The following is a 21,599-nucleotide window of genomic DNA, read 5'->3' as shown; positions in this document are numbered from 1 at the left end:
CCCCTGAATATCCAGTTCTTCCAGCACTGGTTTTGAAACAATTGTCTAGTCCTCCTCAAATGCCTCAGTGCCTTTATTGAAAATCAGTTGACCATAGGTTAGGGTCTATCTTGAGATTCTCCATCAAGTTCTGTTGATCTGTTCTCATATCCCAGTACCACGTTGTCTTCTGAGTTGTAACGTTGTGGTAAATCTTACAATCGGATGGTTTAAATTCACCCTCATTCTTCCTCTCTTTCATGATTATTGTAGCTATTCTATCTTGCATTTGCATGTCAATTCTAGCATCAGTTTATCAATTTCTACAAAAGTCTGTACTGCAATGTTTTTAACTTTCCGTTTTGAAATAACCCCAAATGTACAGAAGAGTTATGAGAAGAGTAATTTTAAGTAATCCCTTATCTCTTTACCCAGGCTTGCCAACTATCCTTTTGTCATATTTGATTTATCGTTTTCCCGTACATATTTGTAATTATTCCTTTTCCTGAGCCACTTGAGAATTGGCTGCGTTCATCACGCCCCTTTCGCCTTTCCCCTTCAGTGTGCATTCCCTAAGAGCAACCATATGCCCTCACAGAACAACAGCTTCCAATTCAGGGTGTTATGTGAGAACTGCCATTCTGTCCCAGTAATGCTGTGTAGACCCCCTCCCCGGGACGGAACCCTCTCCACGTTGGCTTTAGTGTCCTTTAATCTGGAACGGTTTCTCAGCCTTTCGTGACATGGAAATGTTTGATAAACGCAAGGCAGTTATGGTCCAGAATGTCTCTGAGTTTGAATTTGGCCGATGTTTATGATGTTCATGATTAGATGCTGAGTGCGCGGTTTTTTACTTCAAAGTGTGTAAGTGATGTTCCCTTTTCAGGGTTGTACATCTGGAGGTACGGATGTCGGTCTGCCCCTTACTGGTGCTCTTAAGTTTGCTCGCTTGGTCATTTTCTCATTATATAGCTATTGTTGTTGTTGTTTTCCCGTAATTTAAAGTCACTCGTGAGGAAATCCTGCTGGGATTTTGATAGGTGATGTTGTACTTTGGGAGATTTGACTCCTTAAAACCATTGACTGGCCCACCCTATGAATATGCTATATATTTCTACTAACGTAGGTTCTCTTTTCTTTCTCTATACAGTGTTTTGGAGTTTTAAGTGTGGAGGTCTTGTACATATTTTGTTAGGTTTATTCCTAAGTATTTCAGCCATTTCTAACTGTGTAAGTCAGTGGTATCACGTATTCAGGTCGGGGGCGCCTGGGTGGCTCAGTCGTTAAGCGTCTGCCTTCAGCTCAGGACGTGATCCCGGCGTTCTGGGATCGAGTCCCACATCGGCTCCTCCGCTATGAGCCTGCTTCTTCCTCTCCCACTCCCCCTGCTTGTGTTCCCTCTCTCGCTGGCTGTTTCTCTCTGTCAAATAAATAAATAAAACCTTTAAAAAGAAAAAAAGTACATTCACCTGGTGCAACCATCACCACACGCTCTCCAGAACTTTGTCATCTTCCCAAACGGAAACTCGGGATCTGTTAAACAATGTCTCCCCATTTTCCCTTTGCTCCGATGCTTAGCAGCTATGATTCCACCTTCTGTCTCTATGAATTTGACTACTCTATTGTACTTTAATGTTATTGTAAATGGCTTTTTAAAAAAGATTTATTTATTTACTAGAGAGAGAGAGCGAGTGTGAGCAGTGGGGAAAAGCAGCGGAAGAGGGAAAAATCCCAAGCGGACTCCACACTGAGCACGGAGCCCTACACGGGGCTCGATCCCATGAGATCACAACCTGAGCCGAAACCTAGAGTCAGACGCTCAACTGACGGAACCACCAAGGCGCCCCTGGAAATGACATTTTTAAAAAAAAATTGCATTTGCTCATTGTTACCTATAGAAATACAATTGATTGTATTGACCTTATCCTGTGGCCTTCCTAAATCTGTACTAGTTTTAGTAGTTTAAAAATACATTCCTTAGGATTTTCTATGCAAATTATGATACCAGGTGTGAGTGAAAACAGTCTTTTTCTTCCTTTCCAATCTATAAGCCATTTGTCTATATACCATTTATCTGTCTACCCATTAATCAATCGATCAGTCTATCTCCTGACCTCCATGGCAATGTCAGCTAGAATTGGTAAAAGCAGACAGGTCTGTCTTTTTCAATGTCTATGGGGAAAATGTTCCCTATTTCACCATTAAGTAAAATGTTCATTGTAGGGTTCTGATAGATGCCCTTTTTATTAGATTAAGAAAGTGATTTTTTTGGATTGTTGAGAGTTTTGGTAATCAATGAGTGTTGACTTTTGTCAACTGCTTTTTCCCTATCAACTGAGATCACTACATGGTTTCCCTCTTTGTCTCTGTGTTTTCAGTGGCTGGTTTTTAAATGTTGAAATAACCTTGTACCCTTGGTCAGCCCTGCTGGTGCATTACCCATTGCTCTATTGTCTTGTTACTTTGTTGGGTCCAATTTGTCCTTGTTTTGTAAAGCAAGTTGCCCATTTGGTCAGGGGCATTTTGCTCTGTAAAGCTCTTGGACATCCCTGTGAGGCATTTGTATCATTTGACCCTGTAAAATGAATTAGAAAGTATTTCTTATTCTTTTATATTCTGAAAGAGTTTGTGTAAAATTACTGTTTCTTCCTTAAATGTTTGACAGAATTCACCAGTTTCTATTATTCGGGGCTGGGGTTTTAATCATGGGAAGGGTTTTTATTACAACTTCAGATTCCTTGAGACATTTAGGGCTATTCCGAGTTTTTATTTCTGTTTCCACTAGTTTTAGTGTACTGTGTTTTTCAAGGTGTTTACCATATTTTTCTAAGTTACCGGATCTGTGTTCATGTATTTGTGCATAATGTTTCCTATTACCTTTTAACATCCATAGAGTCTTTGGCGATGTACGTTTTCTCTTTTTCTTAATCAGTTTTTCTAGATATAAGCAATCTTGTTCATTTTTTTTGAGGAACTTTTGGCTTTATTGATTTTTCTTTAATATTATTTTATTTAATATATTTAATAGATCTATTTAAAATTTATTTTTTAAATATTTAAATTATTATATAAAATTATTTAAAATTAAATAGTAAAAATATTTAATGTTTTATTTTCTTATATTTCTTTTATATTGATTTTCTTCTATTTTATTTCTGTTCTCATCATTACTATTTTCTAATTACTTCAGGTTTAATTTGACATTCTTTTTCCAGCTTTTTACAATATAAAACCTTATCTAATTTAAGCATTTAAAGCCATAAATTTCTCTTTAATTACTATTTTAGCAGCATTCCATAATTTTTGGTATCCTGTTTTCACTTTTCATATTTCATGTGAATTCCATTTAAACTACCATTTAATTTTCCTTGCATTTTCTTTTTTGAACCCAAAGGTTATTTAGAAGTGGGTTGTTTAATCTTTGAATATGTGCAGAGCTTCTAAATATCTTTTGTTCTTGATTTTTAATTTAATTAGATGTGATCTGAGATTTATGGCTCCAGTTCTGTTAAATTTATTGTGAGTTATTTTATGGCAAGAATCTGGTCTGTCTGGGTGAATGTGTCCCGTGCACTGAGACAGAGATGCTGTCTCGTTGGTATATTGGTTTACAAATGTCCATTAGGTCAAGGGCAGTGATCAGTGTTTCCATTGTTGTTTCTTCAGGAATTTTTTATCTAATTTGAGGAACTGCTGAGAGACAGGTGTTAACATTTGCAACTGTAATTGTGGATTTTTCTGTTTTGTCCTCTAGTCCTGTCAGTTCTTCTTCATATATCTTTTTTTTTTTTTTTAAGATTTTATTTATTTATTTGACAGAGACAGCCAGCGAGAGAGGGAACACAAGCAGGGGGAGTGGGAGAGGAAGAAGCAGGCCCATAGCAGAGGAGGCCTGATGTGGGGCTCGATCCCAGAATGCCGGGATCACACCCTGAGCCGAAGGCAGACGCTTAACCGCTGTGCCACCCAGGCGCCCCTCTTCTTCATATATCTTGATGCTGTGATATCAGATATATTCATTTTTATATCTTTTTGACGAACGGACTCTTCTGTTGGAAAGATGTTTCTGTTGAGTGTGGAATTCCAGGTTCACAATTTATTTTCTCTGCTGGTGTGTGGAAGCTATCGTTCTGTTTTGCATTGTTTCTGATGAAGGGCCAGTTATCATTTGTCATGTTCCCCCTTTTCTATTTATCTTAGGTTTTCAGCAGCTTGACCATGATGTAAGTGGGTGTGATGTCCTTGGTTTTTGTTGTTGTTTTGTTTTGTTTTTATCATGCTTGCTCTTCCCTGACATTGCTTGTTACTGTTTTAAAATCAACACTGGGAAAATGTTGGCGATTATTTCATCAAATCTTTTTCCTGACTCCTTGGGTCTCTCTTCTGGGATTTGATGGCGCATCAGTTAGACCCCCCTTGTACTGGCCCACAGCTCACTGAGGCTCTGTTTATTTTTTGTAAATATTTCAATCTCTGCTTCACTTTGGAAGTTGTCTTTTGACCTGTCAAGCTTACCATTTTTTAAAAATCTTTTAATCTAATCTGTTCATACCATCCAGTGAAGGGTTTATTGAGGATTATATGTTTTAGTTCTTCCATTTGATTCTTTTACAGTTTCCACGTCTCCTGAAATTACCCATATCTTCATTACACTTTGTTCTGTGCACTTTTCTTCCCACAGTTAGAACTCCTGAAAGCGCTGGTCTGCTGAGTCTAACATCTGGATCATCTTTGGGTTCGTTTCTCTTGACGGGTTATACTTGCCTGTTTCTTCACATCTGCTAATTTTTCATTGTATACTCGACACTGTGGTTTCTACTCTCGATTTTGTTACCTTCCTCCAAAGAGTCTTTCGTTACTGCCTGCCTATTCAATTGCTGTCAGGTCACCTGGAACTTATGGAATTGAGTTTCAAGCTTTGTTAAAGTGATTTATCTCAGTTTACTCCCTGTGCTTTTGCCCTGTCCTCCATTACACCAGAGAGGTAGCCTCCCCTGTGTCACTCAAGCAGACAGCCCGTTTAATACAGGCTGACCCTTTCTAATAAGAACGCCAATTCTGAAAGTGATTTTGCCACTTTTTAGCAAAAAACTGCTTGCAGGGGAAAGTTACCTTCCTACACTATGTGTAACTACATTTGAATTTTGACATTGATTACTTTTCAATTTCAAGGGACCCTACTTCCCTTCAAAGATCATTCTTTATTTGTATCCATGAATTTTTCTGTGTTTTTCTTCAAACTAATTTTTTTTAAAGATTTTATTTATTTATTCGACAGAGATAGAGACAGCCAGTGAGAGAGAGAACACAAGCAGGGGGAGTGGGAGAGGAAGAAGCAGGCTCATAGCGGAAGAGCCTGATGTGGGGCTCGATCCCATAACACCGGGATCACGCCCTGAGCCGAAGGCAGACGCTCAACCGCTGTGCCACCCAGGCGCCCCTCTTCAAACTAATTTTATGTTTCACATTTATCACTGGGGGAAGGTGCCCGTGAGTCCATCATCTTCTAAGCCCTTTGTGAAAAGCACTTTCTGATCTTCCTCTGTTTGCTCTCAGTCACCTACTCCTTTCCTTGCTTTTTTTTCTTTTTACACAATATTGTAGCTATTTATCTGTCTCCCCTCCTTGACTGTGAATTTGTTGGTTTGTAAGTTTCTTCTTCATCTGTGTCATCAAGCCTCAGATTAGGGTGTGGGGCATTGGGAATGTAGGAGAGATCTGAAATTGAATTTCTATAACACTGATGGTCTGCGATTTGGTAACGTGTGTGTTTCACTTGTGTGGTCGAAGGGACTTTACAGATGGCAGTTTCTGTCTCAGTGCTTTTCTTTGGTCTCTGAGGGACCTGTTTTACACACTTGCCCAGCTCTGTCACTCTTCAGAGGTCCCAAACTACGCCAGGTAAAGATAAAATATAATTGTGCTTGAGACTAGAAGGTAATTTCCACTTGTTTTCTCACAAGTCAGAAACCTGAAGGATGTCATTTTCTAGACACTTCTGTTTGTGTTTTTGGACCTTCTCTACAAGTCAGAGTAGAAGCCCACTGAGCCGAGTTAGCAACAGATGAGATGAGATGACACTGAGCCCCTTCCCAGCATGTCTTCCCTGCACCCCTGTTGCTCTCCCAGTCCCAGGGGGCACCTGACCAGTGTCCAGGGAGAAGCCCACAGCAAGGGACCGGGCTTTCTATGCCTTGATTCTTGAAGTGGAGAAAAGAAATTGCTCGCTCTTGTGGGGTCACCCCAAGGGACTGACTGCATCAGATCTCCCATCCCGTGCATTGGTGATGTTACACGGAGCGCGTGTATCTCTTTGATTTCCCTGGCGCTGTGGACAAGTGCCCTGAGCCACCTGCAAACAGTGACACGTCGCACACGCCCTGGGGCAGAGCTGACTTGCACCCTTGGTGCGTTTGGTAAGCGTGGGCATTGCTTTTAGTTTAATCAGCAGTTAACTCCAGCTCACAGAGAGTGAGAAAGGAGGGGGTCGGGTGTGTATTGTTAGCACATGTGCTGGGCTAGTTAAACTATATTTAAGGAATCCTTGACCCAAAGAAATAATGGCCAAGCGAGCTTGCGAGAAAGGGCATCCAGCTCTTGTTGACACCAGAATCCCTTTGTTTAGATTATTTATGGCTCCAGGTTCCTTTCTTTGAAAAAGAGTTCCTGCAGGTGCCAAGGAGGGAGGGAGCCAGAGGCGGCCGAGAGGTGTCTGCCAGACCCTTTGTCTCCGCTGTTACGAGCGTCCAGATTTTATATTGGCGAGGGAGCTAAAATACAGATTTGTAAGTCCGTTCCGTGAAATTGGACACAACACAGATTTTCACTGGGAGACAGTCTAAATCAGTGTAGGGTGGGATGACAGTGTTGGTAGGCTTAGGGGCCAGTTCCACATTTGCTAGAAAACAAGTGACTTAATTACAGACCCGAAGCACTTGTCAGCAGCTTGCCCCGGAGCCCCAAGCCCCTCTCCTTTGCTCCCAGCAGATGGCAGCCCTCTTATATCTGCTGTGGTCACGTCCCCTGTCCCCTTGGATCATCCTGAGCGCCCGCTGATCTCATCAGCAGAAGGCAGGACTAACCGTTTCTACAGAATAGAATGTGGCACAGACCCCAGTGGGGCCATGTGCAGGCCGTGCAAAGGCCCTGGGGACGGAGTCAGACTGGGGGGCCTTGCAGGAGGGCCATGCTTTTGTGAGGCTCCCCGTCCATCCCCCATGTTTTTAAGTGCGGTCCTGCCATCTACATAAGACACTTCTCTGTCGTCTAATAAGAACATCTCCTCGTACAAGTTATTTGAAGGCCAGACTTTTGGTTGGGAATCCTGCCCCCTGCCTTGTTTCCCTCCATTGCAAAGATTTCTCTTGTGCAGTGTAATGGCTGAACACAGTTTCTGGGTCATCGTCATCTTTGCAAAGTCTTGCTCGCAAACAACAGAAGGTTATAGGGGTGCGCCGTAATGTTTCAGATGTTCGTGGGTAGGATGAAACGTTCGTGGTGAGCGTTCTGTGTGTATTTGCTCCCACACATGGACATGTACCCCCCCACGCGTACGCTTCACGTTTATAATCCACCTTTCACACTCCGTGGCTCTGCTCCCCTTAAAGATGCTGGATCTTTTGAAGTTCATAGATTTTATATTTTAGAGCAATTTGGGATTTCCAGAAAAATCAAATAGAAAGTATGGAGAGTTCTGACGGACCACCTCCCAGCATCCGCACCTACAGTTAGTAGCGTATTGCATTGGCGTGGCGTACTGGTTAGAACCGATGAGCCAATACCAATGCCTAATCATTAACTAGAGTCTTGGGCTTACGTTAGCTTTCACTCTTGGTGTCGTGCACGCTATGAATTCGGACGACAGACTCTTGAACAACATGGGGATTGGGACGTCGACCCCCTGCGTGGTGGAAAAGCTGTGTGTAACTTTGACTCCTCAAAAACTTGACTACTAGCAGCCTTACCGACCACATAGCCAATTAATGCATATTTTCTGTGTTGTATGTGTTATATGCTGAATTCTTGCAATAAACTCAGCTACAGAAAAGAAAATGTTATTAAGAAAATCCTAAGGGAGAGAAAGTACATTTATCCCACTCTCTTGTATTCATTGAAAACAAATTGCGTGTAAATGGACTCATGAGGTTGAAACATGGGCTGTTCTAGGGTCAAATCTATAAAGACATGTATCCACCATTATATTATTATAGTATCACTCAGAGTAGGTTCCCTGCCCTGAAGTCCCCGGTTCTTTCATGCCATGCACCACCCTCCCAACAACTCCCGGCAACTGCTGACCTTTGACTGTCTCCATAATTCTGCCTTTTCCGGAATGTCAGGTAGCAGGACTCATACAGCATGTAGCCTCTTCAGAGTCGTACTTCACTTAGGATCGTGCGTGTAACGTTCCTCCATGTCTTTTCGGGCTCGTCTGTGTTTGGCACTGAATACTGTTCTATCTGGACAGACCACGGTTTATTTACCCATTCACTTGCTGAAGGACATCTTGGTTGCTTCCGAGTTTTGGCAATTATAAATAAAACGGCAATAAGCATTCGTGGGCGGGTACTTGGTGGGCCGGGGCGTTCAGTTCATTTGGGTCAATACCAAGGAGCGAGATGACTAGATCATAAGATGCTGGATTTGAAAAGCAAAGAAACACCACCACCCAGTGAGCTCACAGACGGTGTCTTCCCCAGAGACGACTACCGCGAGGACGGCTTCTGCCAGCCTTACCGGGGGATCGCGTGCGCGCGTTTCATTGGCAACCGGACCATTTACGTGGACTCCCTCCAGATGCAGGGAGAGATCGAGAACCGAATCACAGGTAGGAGCCCCACATCGTTGTTGTGAGACCGTGAGCACGCGTGCGGCTGCCTGTCTCCGCGCAGACCGTCCCCCTTGTGCATTTGTCATTTCCTACCTCGGGCAGTCGGTCCCAGTTCCGCGTGTCTTGGACAGAGAGCTTTGATAGAAGCGGTTGGGACTGCCACCAGGGTTAGCCTCAAACGTTCCCATTTGTGCGTTCACACTAGCAAGCGTGCTTAATTGGGTCCACCACATGGGTCCGAGGTCCTGAGATGTCCTGTTCTCGCTGCGTCGCCAGGGCCTCCTGTCCCCGGGCTGGCCACACCGCAGGGAGGCCGGTGCCCCCGCACTCAATCACTTGACGTTTTTGTTCTGCCTTCCCTGACTCTCGCCCCTTCGCGGCCTTACGCTTGGTTGAAAGGTTCACAGTCCTGATGTCGGTGTCAGGGAGAGAAGCTTGCAGGCTGTGGCACCCGGGGACGCTGCGTGGACCTCCAAAGGCCAGCATTCAGGTCCTGGGAGCAGTCGGGTTTCCAGATGCCTGCTTCATGGTGTGGGAAACGGGGCAGATCGCTTGGCAGGCAGAGGCTTGCTCTCTGTCTCTTCAGGAGTTCCCATTTCTGGTCGGCTGTTAGTCCGCAGTGCACTGACTTTTACACGCTGACGGGAAGGTCATCTTGGGGGAAATCCTTTGAGAAGTAAGAAAATGAATTTGACCAGAGCCCATCTCTGCTCTCCCCACAAACACACATGTTTTTCTCTCCAGACTCTGTAAGGAACGAGGGAAATCTTGTGGAGATGGTGGGTGTCCCCGTGCACCTGGGTTCTCCACACGATAGTTCCAGACCCCAGCTGCCCCCTAAGGCCACCCGCCCACCTCTGATGCTGGGCTCCCCAAGACATGTGGTGGGGTTTGCAGAGGGCTTGCAAAAAAGCACTGCCCTGGTGAGGGGCAAGAGTGAGGATGCTAGGTGGGCACTCACAGAGATGTCATTTTTGACATGTCCTTCTAAATCCAGCTCAGCCCTCCCTTGTCTTTCACCTCAAGCTGGAGGGTCTAAGGTCATGGCCATGCAAGGATCAGCCTGGCTGGCCCGTGGTTCCGGCGCCCCCTGAGGACAAGGCCAGGTGTCCAGTGAGAAGTAGGAGGACGGCATCGTCCAATAGGAGAACGTTTTGGGAACACTGGTATCTGTCATTGGAAAAGCTTTTCATGCCATCTAGAGCAGAGCTGCTCAAACCTTTTTTGACCACAAGATATAGGAAAATGTGTGCTTTACACATTATCATTTTGTATACCCACACCCGTGTCTCAGAGAAGCGACACAGGTTCCAGGAAGCAAAAATCATCCTTAACGAAAGCAGTGTGCTTGGATTTTTCTCCTCAGTTCTCTTTCATTAAGGGAAAGAGTCGGTTATGGCCTTAATATGAACCATGCATTCAGACATCCTTTGTTCTAATCATCTTGTAAAATGCTAGCCGCAGCCTCCAGAATTTTGCATCCCACTAGTTGACAAACCCTGACTCCAGGCACAGGACTGTCCCTGAGTTCTGTCTTCAGGAGTTGTTTGAAGCTTTCACCAACTCCGCTATCTGAGGAGACTGATTGTGCAGCAGTTTTTAGACAAAAGCCTAGAATGAGGACCTCCAGGTTTGTGGATTTTGGAGACAATAAGGTTGAAGTTGTTCTAGACTGACTGCTTGTGGTTTAGAGACGGCTGGTTGTGGAGATGTTCTGTCTGGGTGGGGAGCATGCCTGTCAGAGCTCCTTCCCAGGACTCTGGAAGCTTCCCAGGAAATGGGCCCACGAGGCCTTCAGGTGACATGTGGGGAGAGGACAAAGGCAAGGACATGAGTTGTTGGACCTTCTGGGTACCCAGAACCATACTTCGAGAAGTAAGTCCTTACGTGCTACGTTCTGAGGGGGGCAAGGGAAGAGGGGACACCTTTAAAGGGTCAGCTATGACACTCTATTGGTTAATTACCCCAAAAGAAATGCCAGGTTTGCTTTCTTAGACCATCTTTCCGTGCCTGGGGGTCACAGCCCACACCACGACGGCTCTCCTGATGGTCACCAACTCCACCATAATGGGACTGACCTGGGTCCACACCTGGCTCTTAAGCCATCTCCGAGGGACCCTGCACCTAAACTTCTTAACTCTCTGTTACTCAATTTTAATATTGGCCAGAAGGGACCAGGAGGAGTTAGGACCATGTATTCATCTCACAAGCTATCTTAGAGGCTCAGTTTGGGCTTCCAGCCCCCAGGGTGTGGCCTCGACAAATCACTTGACAGATAAAGACACAGGACCAGAAAGGACTGAGTGACCCGCTGTCCTGTAGTAAATGATGGGGCAGGGCCAGAACTGGGTTCCCACGCCAGCTCATCTAGTCCCCCCGGCTGCTCTGGGCGCTCCAAGGTCCCCCTGGATAATGGTGCCTGCAGCGCCACCTGCTGGCCGCACTGGGCACCGCAAGCACGTCATGGGTAGAGTGGGTGTCCCAGGGACTGAAGCCCAGCGTGTCCTGTTTTCTCCCCATATGCACAGGGTGTGTGGGCAGAGGGGCCTCTCTTTAGCTGTCCCGGGTCAGATCCTTACAAGCAGGGCCTTCGCAGGTCAAAGTGGGTGGGCCTCCTGGCAGCGGGCATGCTGGCTGATGCCTGCCTTTGAGCCCTGATGGCCGAGAGGGGGGACCGTGCCCTCCTGCCACACGCACCACTGTTCCTGCCCAGCCCACAGCTCCCAGCCGCGTGCTCTCTCCACATCTGACGTCACATTCATTCCCCTCACACTCTATTCTGTGTCCTACCTTGAAAAAACAAACCAGCCGACGCCGGCTCCCGGCCCTCCTGGCTCCACCTGCTTCTCTGCTCCCTTTCTCACAAAGCACCCCCATCCCTCTCCCCCTCTGAACACCCTCCAGCTGTCTGCTGGCTCTCCCTCTCACCCCTGCCTCTCCCACTGTCTTCTTAACTCCTCCTGCAGCTGCATTTCAGAGGGCGGGTGGCCCGTCTGTGGCCTACTGTCTAACGCCTCCAGGACCCCCTCCGCCCCAGGCTGCGGCGTCTGCCTGCAGGCCCACAGGACGGGGATGGCAGAAGACCCGAGCTCCGTCCTCGTGCTCTTTTCCAGCCTGTGCTTCTCGCCGGCACTCAGCCCCATTGCTCTACCTACAGCCCATTGCTTGCACAGCCCAGTTCCTAGCAGGGCCTTAGGAGGTGGCTTTTGGGTCTGAAATCTGAATCTTCCTGTGATGGAAGAAGCATCTAGCCGGATGAGATTCTGGGCCTGGTTTTCCTTCTTTCTTGTTGCACTTTTGATGTTTGTAAGTGAAGCCCTGGGACCAGAGACTTTCTATGTCCGGTGCAAATCAGGGCAGCTTGTGCTCCCTGGGGCCTGCTTGTGTGAGAGACTTTCTGGGTGTGCAGAGGACAGGGTGGAGGGTTGGAGGGCCCTGATGGGAGGGGAAGGGGAGAGAGGGGCGGGCGCGAGTGAGAGAGCGGGTCAGGCGCTCTGGGCAGGGGAGGGACACCTGGCTGGAGATGGGGCTGGGTGCACCAGGTCCGGCAGGATGTGTGGGGGAGGTTCGGATGGGGTTTAGGGGCCCCAGAGCAGGTGCCCACCCACCCTAACGCTCGTCTCACTGCCCCCCGCAGCGGCCTTCACCATGATCGGCACCTCCACGCACCTTTCGGACCAGTGCTCGCAGTTCGCCATCCCATCCTTCTGCCACTTCGTGTTCCCGCTGTGCGACGCGCGCTCCCGGGCGCCCAAGCCCCGCGAGCTGTGCCGGGACGAGTGCGAGGTGCTGGAGAGCGACCTGTGCCGCCAGGAGTACACCATCGCCCGCTCCAACCCGCTCATCCTCATGCGGCTGCAGCTGCCCAAGTGCGAGGCGCTGCCCCTGCCCGAGAGCCCGGACGCGGCCAACTGCATGCGCATCGGCATCCCGGCCGAGAGGCTGGGCCGCTGTGAGTCCCGCGCGCGCGCGCCCCTTCCTGGCCGCGGCTGTGTCTGTTAGAGCCCGGGCGCCGCAGCCGCCGTGGGCGCTCACGCGGGGCTTCCCACTAGGGCTTTGCGGTCCGGCCGCTGCCGGCGCACAGCCGCTGAGTCCCGGCTGTCTTAGGGACTGGCGTGAGTCACAGCATCGTTGGGCTTCACACTCCACTTCTCTTAAGATGGGCGCCATCTCCGTGCTGCTGCAAAAGCCTGTTAGCAGCGTGAGCAGAGGCAGGGCCAGCTTCCAGACTTGCCCTGGGATCCCTGAGCATGTCTCAACTCTGACTAGATCAGGGTTGCTGCTCCTTGAAGGGGAGGGACGAAGGAAGAGCCCGCCTTCCTCCCAGGCTCGGGACTCTACTCACTTCTTTGGTGAGGCTGGGGGTTCTCAGAGCCCACAGGGCTCCTCACTGGGCAGTCAGAGCCTGGTCTCTGGGCTCCCGGCTCGCACCCAGATCCTGGCTGCAGGGCTCACTCCAGGTGGCCCTGGACACGTTGCTTAAGTACCAGTTTCCTCATATTGCACGGGGATAGTGACCACCAACCTCAGAAGGTGGAATGGAGATCAAATGAGTTTAGACAGTGCTTAGAATTGTGCCCGCTCGCGGTAAGCTCCGCAGAACTGCTGTGGAACACATGCACCCCCGGGGCTGGCTCCCAGAGCGCTCTGGGTTTCCGTCGTGGACCCCGGAGACGCACGCGGTGTCCTCGCTGGGCAGCAAAGCGGGTGTCTGAGGTTGTGGGCCGAGGCGTTTACCTTCCCTCCAGGTCAGCCTGGCTCTGCCTCTAGAGCCAGTGACCGTGAGGCTGGGGTTGACGCCCTCATTCTGCAGCGGAGGTGCCTGGCGGGTCCCAAAGGTGCTTTCACGATCATGGTATAACTTCGGATGGGTTTTCTTCCCCACATGTGTCCCCGGATGCCCCCTCACCCCGCAACTTAACCGCTGGGCTTGGGGCTTTATGAAGTCATTACTTTTAAATGCTGCTTTTCTTGGAAGTCAAATCGTTTGGTCCTCCGGAAATATCAGTTTGGGTGCATGCAGGCGAAGTGGTGTTATTGTCTGTTTCTGGAAGAGTTGGAGAGGGGTGCTCTGTGCCCCCCCCCGGAGGAGGGCTGCTGCCCCTTCCCGTTCGGCCTCCTCACGCATCTTTCTCTCGCAGACCATCAGTGCTACAACGGCTCGGGCACGGACTACAGGGGGACGGCCAGCACCACCAAGTCGGGACACCAGTGCCAGCCGTGGGCCCTGCAGCTACCCCACAGCCACCACCTGACCAGCGCAGACTTCCCCGAGCTCGGAGGGGGGCACGCCTACTGCCGCAACCCCGGAGGGCAGATGGAGGGCCCCTGGTGCTTCACGCAGAATAAAAACGTACGCATGGAACTGTGTGACGTTCCCTCTTGTAGTATGTATTCTCTCTCTCTCTTTTTTTTAAAGCGTTAACTGTTGAGTGCACTTGTGATGGCTTGGGGCCCCGGGCACTGGCGCTCCCACAGCTCCCCCGTTGCGCCGCCCTGATTATTGGTTTTGAATAAGCTGTTGCGGGTTCTAGAAGTAATATCTGGTCGTTACGGGACTTTTTAAATTAGAGAAACGTGTGAAGAGTCATGTGCATCTCACCCCGAATTCCATCACGTGGACACTGCTGTTTAGGGTTTGGGGTCCCTCCGTCAGCCCTTTTCCTGTGTGTGGTCCTGGGATGGTCAGTTTGGCGTCTGGTTTCTCCATTAGTATTGTCATGTAGTGTTTCCCAATATCGGGGAAAGTGCTTCCTGCCACGGCCACAGCCCTCGGCCTGGCACCTGGCGCTGGGGACCAACACCTCCCGCCCTGCCTCCCGCTGTGCCAGTTTGCGCAGGTGGGCGTGGCAGAGCGAGGAAGAACAGAGCTTTAGTCTTGTAACCAGTTTCCCTGCAATGACCTTGTTACATTACGCACAGGAGAAGAGAGTGCAATGAAGGGTTGCAAACTTTACAAGCGTTCCTATTTCTGTGTTGAGACCACTTAACGCTTCACCCACTCCTGCCGGCCTGGGTCCCCAAGACAAGGTTGGCTGCCTTCTGAGTCTTACATTTTGGACCCTGGAGAAAGTGGGTTGCTGGACCATTATGGAGAAGAGATGGATGAGGAGAGATTCAGGGTGGAGCAAAGCTAGGCTCGCCGTGCCCCCCCAGCCTCCTCCTGGCGGCCCCAGAGCCAGGCAAGCCTCCTCCTGCGGACGCTAGCAGTGGAAACTGGCATCCGTCACCTCCTGGCAGTAGGACTGGGCAGTTCCAAATTTGCCGCTCCTCTTAACCCAGCACAGATCCTAACACAGATCTTCAAGAATGTGTGTTCACTGCAGGACTAAATTTTAAGAATGAAGAGTGTCGGGAGATTATCATAAAGCTACTTTCATGGATTGCTACAGTTTTGTAAAACAAATTTCCTACAAAGAAGGATGTCCATGATGACCTGTTGGGGAGAGAAGGAAGCTATAGGGCAATCGCTGTGTTATTCCTGCTTGCTTTTCTCCCCCCACCCCCCTCTGTCTGTGCCCCTCCCTCCCTCCGCTTCTCTGTCTCTTTCTTTATAAAGGAAAGGTCTGTGCGTGTGTGTGCGTGCATGTGTGTGTGCATGTGTGTGTGCGTGCATGTGTGTGCATGTGTGCACGTGTGTGCGCGTGCATGTGTGTGCGTGTGCGTGCGTGTGTATGTGTGTGAGTGCGTGTGTGCACACGTGCATATGTGTGCATGCGTGTGCGCGTGCATGTGTGTGCGTGTGTGCGCGTGTATGTGCGTGCGCGCGCGTGTGCATGTGTGCGTGCGTGTGCGTGTGTGTGCGTGTGTATGCGTGTGCGCATGTGTGTGCGTGCATGTGTGCGCGTGCGTGCGTGCATGCGTGTGTGCGTGCATGTGCGCGCGTGTGTGTGTGTGCGTGTGTGTATGTGCGTGCGTGTGTGTGCGTGCGTGCGTGTGCACACGTGCATGTGTATGTGTGTGTGTGTGCACGCATACACATAGGCACCTCCAATGTTATGCATGAAGTTTTGGAATGATACACACCAGACTTTCAGCAGTGATGTCCCGTGGCCTGCAGAAGTGTTCAAATAGAATACATTTTCACAATGAGCAGTTACCACTTTTGTAATTAAAAATAAATCAAAACAATAAAAATACGTAGGCTGTTTGATCTGGCAGTTCTAGGAATATATTGCAAAAAGCTTTGCGGTTCGAGGGCAGAAATGCTAAGCGTACGTGTTGCAGGATCACTTTGAGCGGCTGAGTAAGAAGCAGGCTGATTGCTTCCCGGCAGGGGTCGGATGGTGACTGAGATGCATCCGTAGTTCGTGGAACTGTGCGCGGCTCCCGGCAAGCGCCCGGGGCTGGCTGTCCTCAGTGGAACCTTGTCCCAGATGTATTTATTATTCTGCCACAAAACCCGCAGCCGGGAACTATGGAGGCTACGATTGCATTTGAAAAGAATTCCACTCAAAATTCTATTTTAAAGAACTCTGTGAAACTGTTGCTTCCGTATGTCAAGATAGCTGAATGAATGTCGTTTATTTCACGCTCACCTTAAACTGGACATAGAAATGGGGGGACGCTAGCATCTTAACAGTGGTATAGTCTTTGGTAAATGAATGGGCTGTTAGGAAGAATCACTCCAGGTGTCGATAAGCTTGGTACCCGTTGCTGGTTTTGAAAAGATAATGATAAAACAAATGGTCACACAGATATTTGGACGGTGCTCACATCTCTGACCTGGGCCTGAGGGGCGTGGAATCTCCCCAGAGAAATGACCCGGAGCCTCCACTGCCCCCGCGGCTTCTGGAACATCTGCCTCTAGGCTGGGCCAGGGGAGTTCTATGGTGTTGTTTGATTTCCTCTGCAGCGGGGGTGGGGTGGGGTGGGGGGGTGCTGGCATGGGGCTGATGGGACGGACAGACAGACACTGGGCTTGGCACAGTGTGCCTCCTGTGCCTGTCTGGGAATCCTGTAGAGGGAGACAGAGCATTGCTCTTCGCTGTGAAAATCATAAAGCGCCTGGAAGCCTCAATCTGGACATCTCGCCCCCGCGTTTCCAAGCACGCTGTGGCCCTGCGGCAAACTGCATTGGGTCAAACTCAAGGCTACCAGTGCTCTTTTCATCCAAATGCATTTTGAGTTATTATCTTAAAAGAGTATGAGTTCATCACACAAAAAATGTGCAAAATCCTAAAATGTTGCAGGAAAGGGTCCTTTCTCCTCCCAGTACCTTGGTTCTCACTGCTGTAAGGGCCTTAGTGTCCTTGGGTTTCTGAGCCGTGTATTCCCGATTGATTCCTTGGTGACAGTTTTGGATTGTCTCATAAACGTGCAGCGGGAGGGGTGTTTTTCGGTACATTACCCTTTCCTAGCTTTGGCGTGCCATTTTGCCCCTTCATGCAACTCATGGGATCGTCCCCTTGGGCTTGAATATTGCAGTTGGGGGAGGGAGTGGGCTGGCGGAGAACTTGGAGTCGGAAGGGGGGGATGTTTTCTAAAACGTCGTGGACCTCGCTGTTCACAGGTCCCCAGGACAGCAGCAGGATGGGAATTCTGTACATCTTGGTTCCAAGCATCGCGATTCCCTTGGTTATTGCGTGCCTTTTCTTCCTGGTCTGCATGTGCCGGAACAAGCAGAAGGCCTCTGCGTCCACACCACAGCGGCGGCAGCTGATGGCCTCGCCCAGCCAGGACGTGGAAATGCCTCTCATCACCCAGCACAAGCAGGTCTCCTGCGCCTCCAGGCACAGCCCCTGCCTGGAGATCGCTTGCCCCCAACTTTCGGGTTCTTGACTTATTCGATACTCGACACATAACCATCTTAAACTGCCCTTTGTTTTCCTGCATCTTCTCTAAGACATGTCAGGACATCTGTGTCCTTAGGAAGGAAGTGGTAGGCGCATTGGAATCTCCCGTCCCACAGTCTGTGGCTTCTCCCTCCACCCAGACCGGTGCAGTAGCCAGAGCCCGAAGGAGCCGTCCTGCATCTGCAGGGCTGCTGCTCTCCCCACAGGAGAACCAAAGGAAAAGGGTTCGGATTGGCCCAGTGTGTGAGGGCCCTGCTGCCTCTTATAAGGGACGGGGGCCTGTTTTCTGGTCAGTTTGGAGTCGGGTTGGTTTTGCTTTGCTTTGCTTTGATTTTCAGGGAAGGGTGGAGCAGCAGACTTAGAGGGGAGGTAGGACAGGCCATGCCCTCCTCCCTCACACACCTCCCCGCCCCAAGAGCTCTTAGGACAGCAGGAACACCCCAAGATACAGCACGGGAGAGCATCTGTCCCGGCCTGCCGGGCTTACAGAAGGGACATTTACATTACTTGTAAGCTTTGGGGGAAAACATTCCCATATGGGCTCTGAAGGGGGTCTTCCAAGCTGGTTGGGGGAGAGTGGACTCACCCAGCTCTGTAGCCAGCAGTCACTGCGTGTTTGCTGGGGGCTGTGGGGGGAGAGGGTGAGGAGATTCAGAACCCCCAGCATCGGGGAGCCTCCGAGAAGAACAGGGCCGGGCACACAGAAGGGGCGGGGGATTGGATTGATTTCACCCTGTGGTGCTTCCATCATAATGTGTCTAATCAAGAAGAAACAGTGAGATGGGCCCATTGAGGAACAGCTGGAAAACAGCTGGCCTAGACTCTGCAAGTGGGAGAAATCGGGGGCAGCACACCGCAGGGTTCAAGAGAGACAGGTTGGGTCTCGCTGTGACGCAGTGGTGCCTGGGCCTCGGCAGTGGCCAAGTAGCGGGGGAGTGCCGCGGTGCCTCCACAACAGTGGAGCCCAGCTCGGCTGGGGGTGTGTGTGCGTGTGAACAGGTGTGCACACGTGGCCTGCGATGGTATCCCTGGCATATTTGGGGGGACATACTTTGCAGCCTGTTTGGGACCCACTGAAGTTTTTCAGGCAGCCTCCCGGTATCAGAGCGAGTTTAAGAGCAGAGAGCGGGATGCAGGGCAGGCTGAGCCTGGGGTGGGCAGGACTGGGGGTCCTTTGCTGGGCAGTGTTGGCTGGCATCCCGGGGCTGCCCCCATGAGCCCCGCCCCCCCAGCTGCCCAGATTGTCCTTCCCCTGTTGTGGGAACAGACGTATTTCACTGGGGCTTTTCTTCTTGGCAGGCCAAGCTCAAGGAGATCAGCTTGTCGTCGGTGAGGTTCATGGAGGAGCTCGGGGAGGACCGGTTTGGGAAGGTCTACAAAGGTCACCTGTTCGGCCCGGCCCCAGGGGAGCAGAGCCAGGCCGTGGCCATCAAGACGCTGAAGGACAAAGCGGAGGGGCCGCTCCGGGAGGAGTTCCGGCATGAGGCCATGCTGCGGGCTCGGCTGCAGCACCCCAACATCGTGTGCCTGCTGGGGGTGGTGACCAAGGACCAGCCGCTCAGCATGGTGTTCAGCTACTGCTCGCATGGGGACCTGCACGAGTTCCTGGTCATGCGCTCGCCGCACTCAGACGTGGGCAGCACGGACGACGACCGCACGGTGAAGTCCGCCCTGGAGCCCCCCGACTTCGTGCACGTCGTGGCGCAGATTGCCTCGGGCATGGAGTACCTGTCCAGCCACCACGTGGTCCACAAGGACCTGGCCACCCGCAACGTCCTCGTGTATGACAAGCTGAACGTGAAGATCTCGGACCTGGGGCTGTTCCGCGAGGTGTACTCGGCCGACTACTACAAGCTGATGGGGAGCGCACTGCTCCCCATCCGCTGGATGTCCCCCGAGGCCATCATGTACGGCAAGTTCTCCGTGGACTCGGACATCTGGTCCTACGGCGTGGTGCTGTGGGAGGTCTTCAGCTACGGCCTGCAGCCCTACTGCGGCCACTCGAACCAGGACGTGGTGGAGATGGTCCGCAGCCGGCAGGTGCTGCCTTGCCCCGACGACTGCCCCGCCTGGGTGTACGCCCTGATGATCGAGTGCTGGCACGAGTTCCCCAGCCGGCGGCCCCGCTTCAAGGACATCCACAGCAGGCTCCGGGCCTGGGGCAACCTGTCCACCTACAACAGCTCGGCGCAGACCTCGGGGGCCAGCAACGCCACGCAGACCAGCTCGCTGAGCACCAGCCCCGTCAGCAACGTCAGCAACGCCCGCTACGGGGGGCCCAAGCAGAAGGCCCAGCCCTTCCCGCAGCCCCCGTTCATCCCCATGAAAGGCCAGATCAGGCCCATGGTGCCCCCTCCCCAGCTCTACATCCCCGTCAACGGGTACCAGCCAGTGCCGGCCTACGGGGCCTACCTGCCCAACTTCTACCCGGTCCAGATCCCCATGCAGATGGCCCCGCAGCAGCTGCCCGCCCAGGTGGTCCCCAAGCCTGGCTCCCACCACAGCGGCAGCGGCTCCACCAGCACGGGCTACGTCACCACCGCGCCCTCCAACACGTCCATGGCGGACCGGGCAGCCCTGCTCTCAGAGGCCACCGAGGACCCGCAGAACACCCCAGAGGATGCGGCCCAGAGCCCCGTGCAGGAAACGGAGGAGGAGGAGGACGGCTCTGTCCCGGAGACCGAGCTCCTGGGGGACAATGACACTCTGCAGATGGACGAGGCGGAGGTCCAGCTGGAAGCCTAAGGGCACAGGGCCGCCAGGCACTCCGGGGGAGGCTCGAGCCCCAGGCACCGCGGGGAGGGGCTGGTTTGCGGTCTCGCTATGCAACGTCTGCTCCTCTGTGGTCCTCTCCTGCACGAGCTGCGGTTGGAGGGTCTTGGAGCTGGTGGCGCCTGACCAGGCGAGGGTGGTGGCCCAGCAGGTGGCCCAGCAGGCTGTTTCCCTGAGGGAGACCGGCAGTGAGCAGTGCCTGCGCTTGGGAAAGAAGGTGCCGCCTTCCCTCCACCTTGCATGTCGATCGGCTATGGTGCAACTTTGGAAAACGGGCCTGTGGTGCAGCCGTGAGATTCCCGGCGGCCGGCCTGTTTGAGGATGGAGACCTGCTTTCTCCCTGCCGCCCCTGCCAGTGACCGTCTCCCCACTGCTGCCACCCGGGATTCTCGGGGACAGGACACTGCCGCCCGCCAGGGTCCCATGAGCACGGGGCTTCTGAGATGGGAGTTCTGTGTGCCTTCCGTGAAAATGTGCCTTAAAAGAAACCCATGCCATTTTGTATTTTTGTGAAATGATTTTAATTACCCTGCATGTGTATTTTGCCCACTTTTCTGGAATTCAGGGGAACGTGTTTCTTGGGTTTGGAATGTTAGCGGCACTGTTGTACAGAGCACAGTATTGTTATTTTGTTTCTTTAGAGTCCTGTACAGACCTGAAATGTAATTTATATGGTGGTGTATGCCATTCTCCTTGAAGTATCGTGAGCTCAGTAATTTAACTGTTTCCGTGACCCACTTTGGGACTCCGCCTGATCGTATTCTGGTTGGCTTGTGTTTGTGCCACGTGCAGGCGAGGTCCGTCCATTTCAGAGCTGGCGGGAGAGAAGGCTCACAGGCCGGCGCACCGATCGATCTCACTTGTAACTCCCATACCTGGTGTATCCAATAAAGTGAAAAGAACTTTGGGTCAGCTCTCTGCAGGGTGCGAGGATGGCAGAGCCGAGATGCCACCTGACCAAACAGCGAGGGCGTGGACTGAGGGCTTGCCGTGGGTGTGGGCATCTTGTCTGGGACCAGCGACTCCGTTTGAGTGTGGATCTATGCTGGCAAATGACGGAAACACGTCCCATTGCATCTCTGTTAGGGTCTCGGAGGTGAATTAATTACAGATGACGTGAAGTTGGTCTTTGGTTTTAACCTCTCTCCCCTGCGGTTCCCACTGCCCCTGACAGTTTTAGATCTGGAGCCTGGCCCTTCCCAGGGCCCTGGAGCAGGGCTTGA

General features: G+C 51.2%; 1 protein-coding gene across 4 annotated transcripts in view; it reads left to right on the top strand.

Moving 5' to 3' along the window:
• The window catches only part of ROR2 (receptor tyrosine kinase like orphan receptor 2), a 194,651-nt gene extending 173,368 nt beyond the window's left edge, over positions 1-21,283 (top strand). For 3 of the 4 annotated variants that reach the window (XM_034647421.1, XM_034647422.1, XM_034647420.1), the window contains exons 5-9: positions 8,679-8,806; positions 12,447-12,761; positions 13,951-14,196; positions 17,322-17,524; positions 18,904-21,283. In XM_034647421.1, coding sequence (XP_034503312.1) covers positions 8,679-8,806; positions 12,447-12,761; positions 13,951-14,196; positions 17,322-17,524; positions 18,904-20,349 — 2,338 coding nt within the window. In that variant the 3' untranslated portion in view covers positions 20,350-21,283. The remainder of the gene's footprint in view (positions 1-8,678; positions 8,807-12,446; positions 12,762-13,950; positions 14,197-17,321; positions 17,525-18,903) is intronic. The other variant, XR_004621834.1, reaches the window with a different exon arrangement.
• Positions 21,284-21,599: the final 316 nt, after the last annotated feature.

This window comes from Ailuropoda melanoleuca, chromosome 17 (assembly GCF_002007445.2).
Source record: "Ailuropoda melanoleuca isolate Jingjing chromosome 17, ASM200744v2, whole genome shotgun sequence".
In the NCBI taxonomy this organism is placed as follows: domain Eukaryota; kingdom Metazoa; phylum Chordata; class Mammalia; order Carnivora; family Ursidae; genus Ailuropoda; species Ailuropoda melanoleuca.
This window is presented reverse-complemented; position numbering and strand designations above follow the sequence as displayed.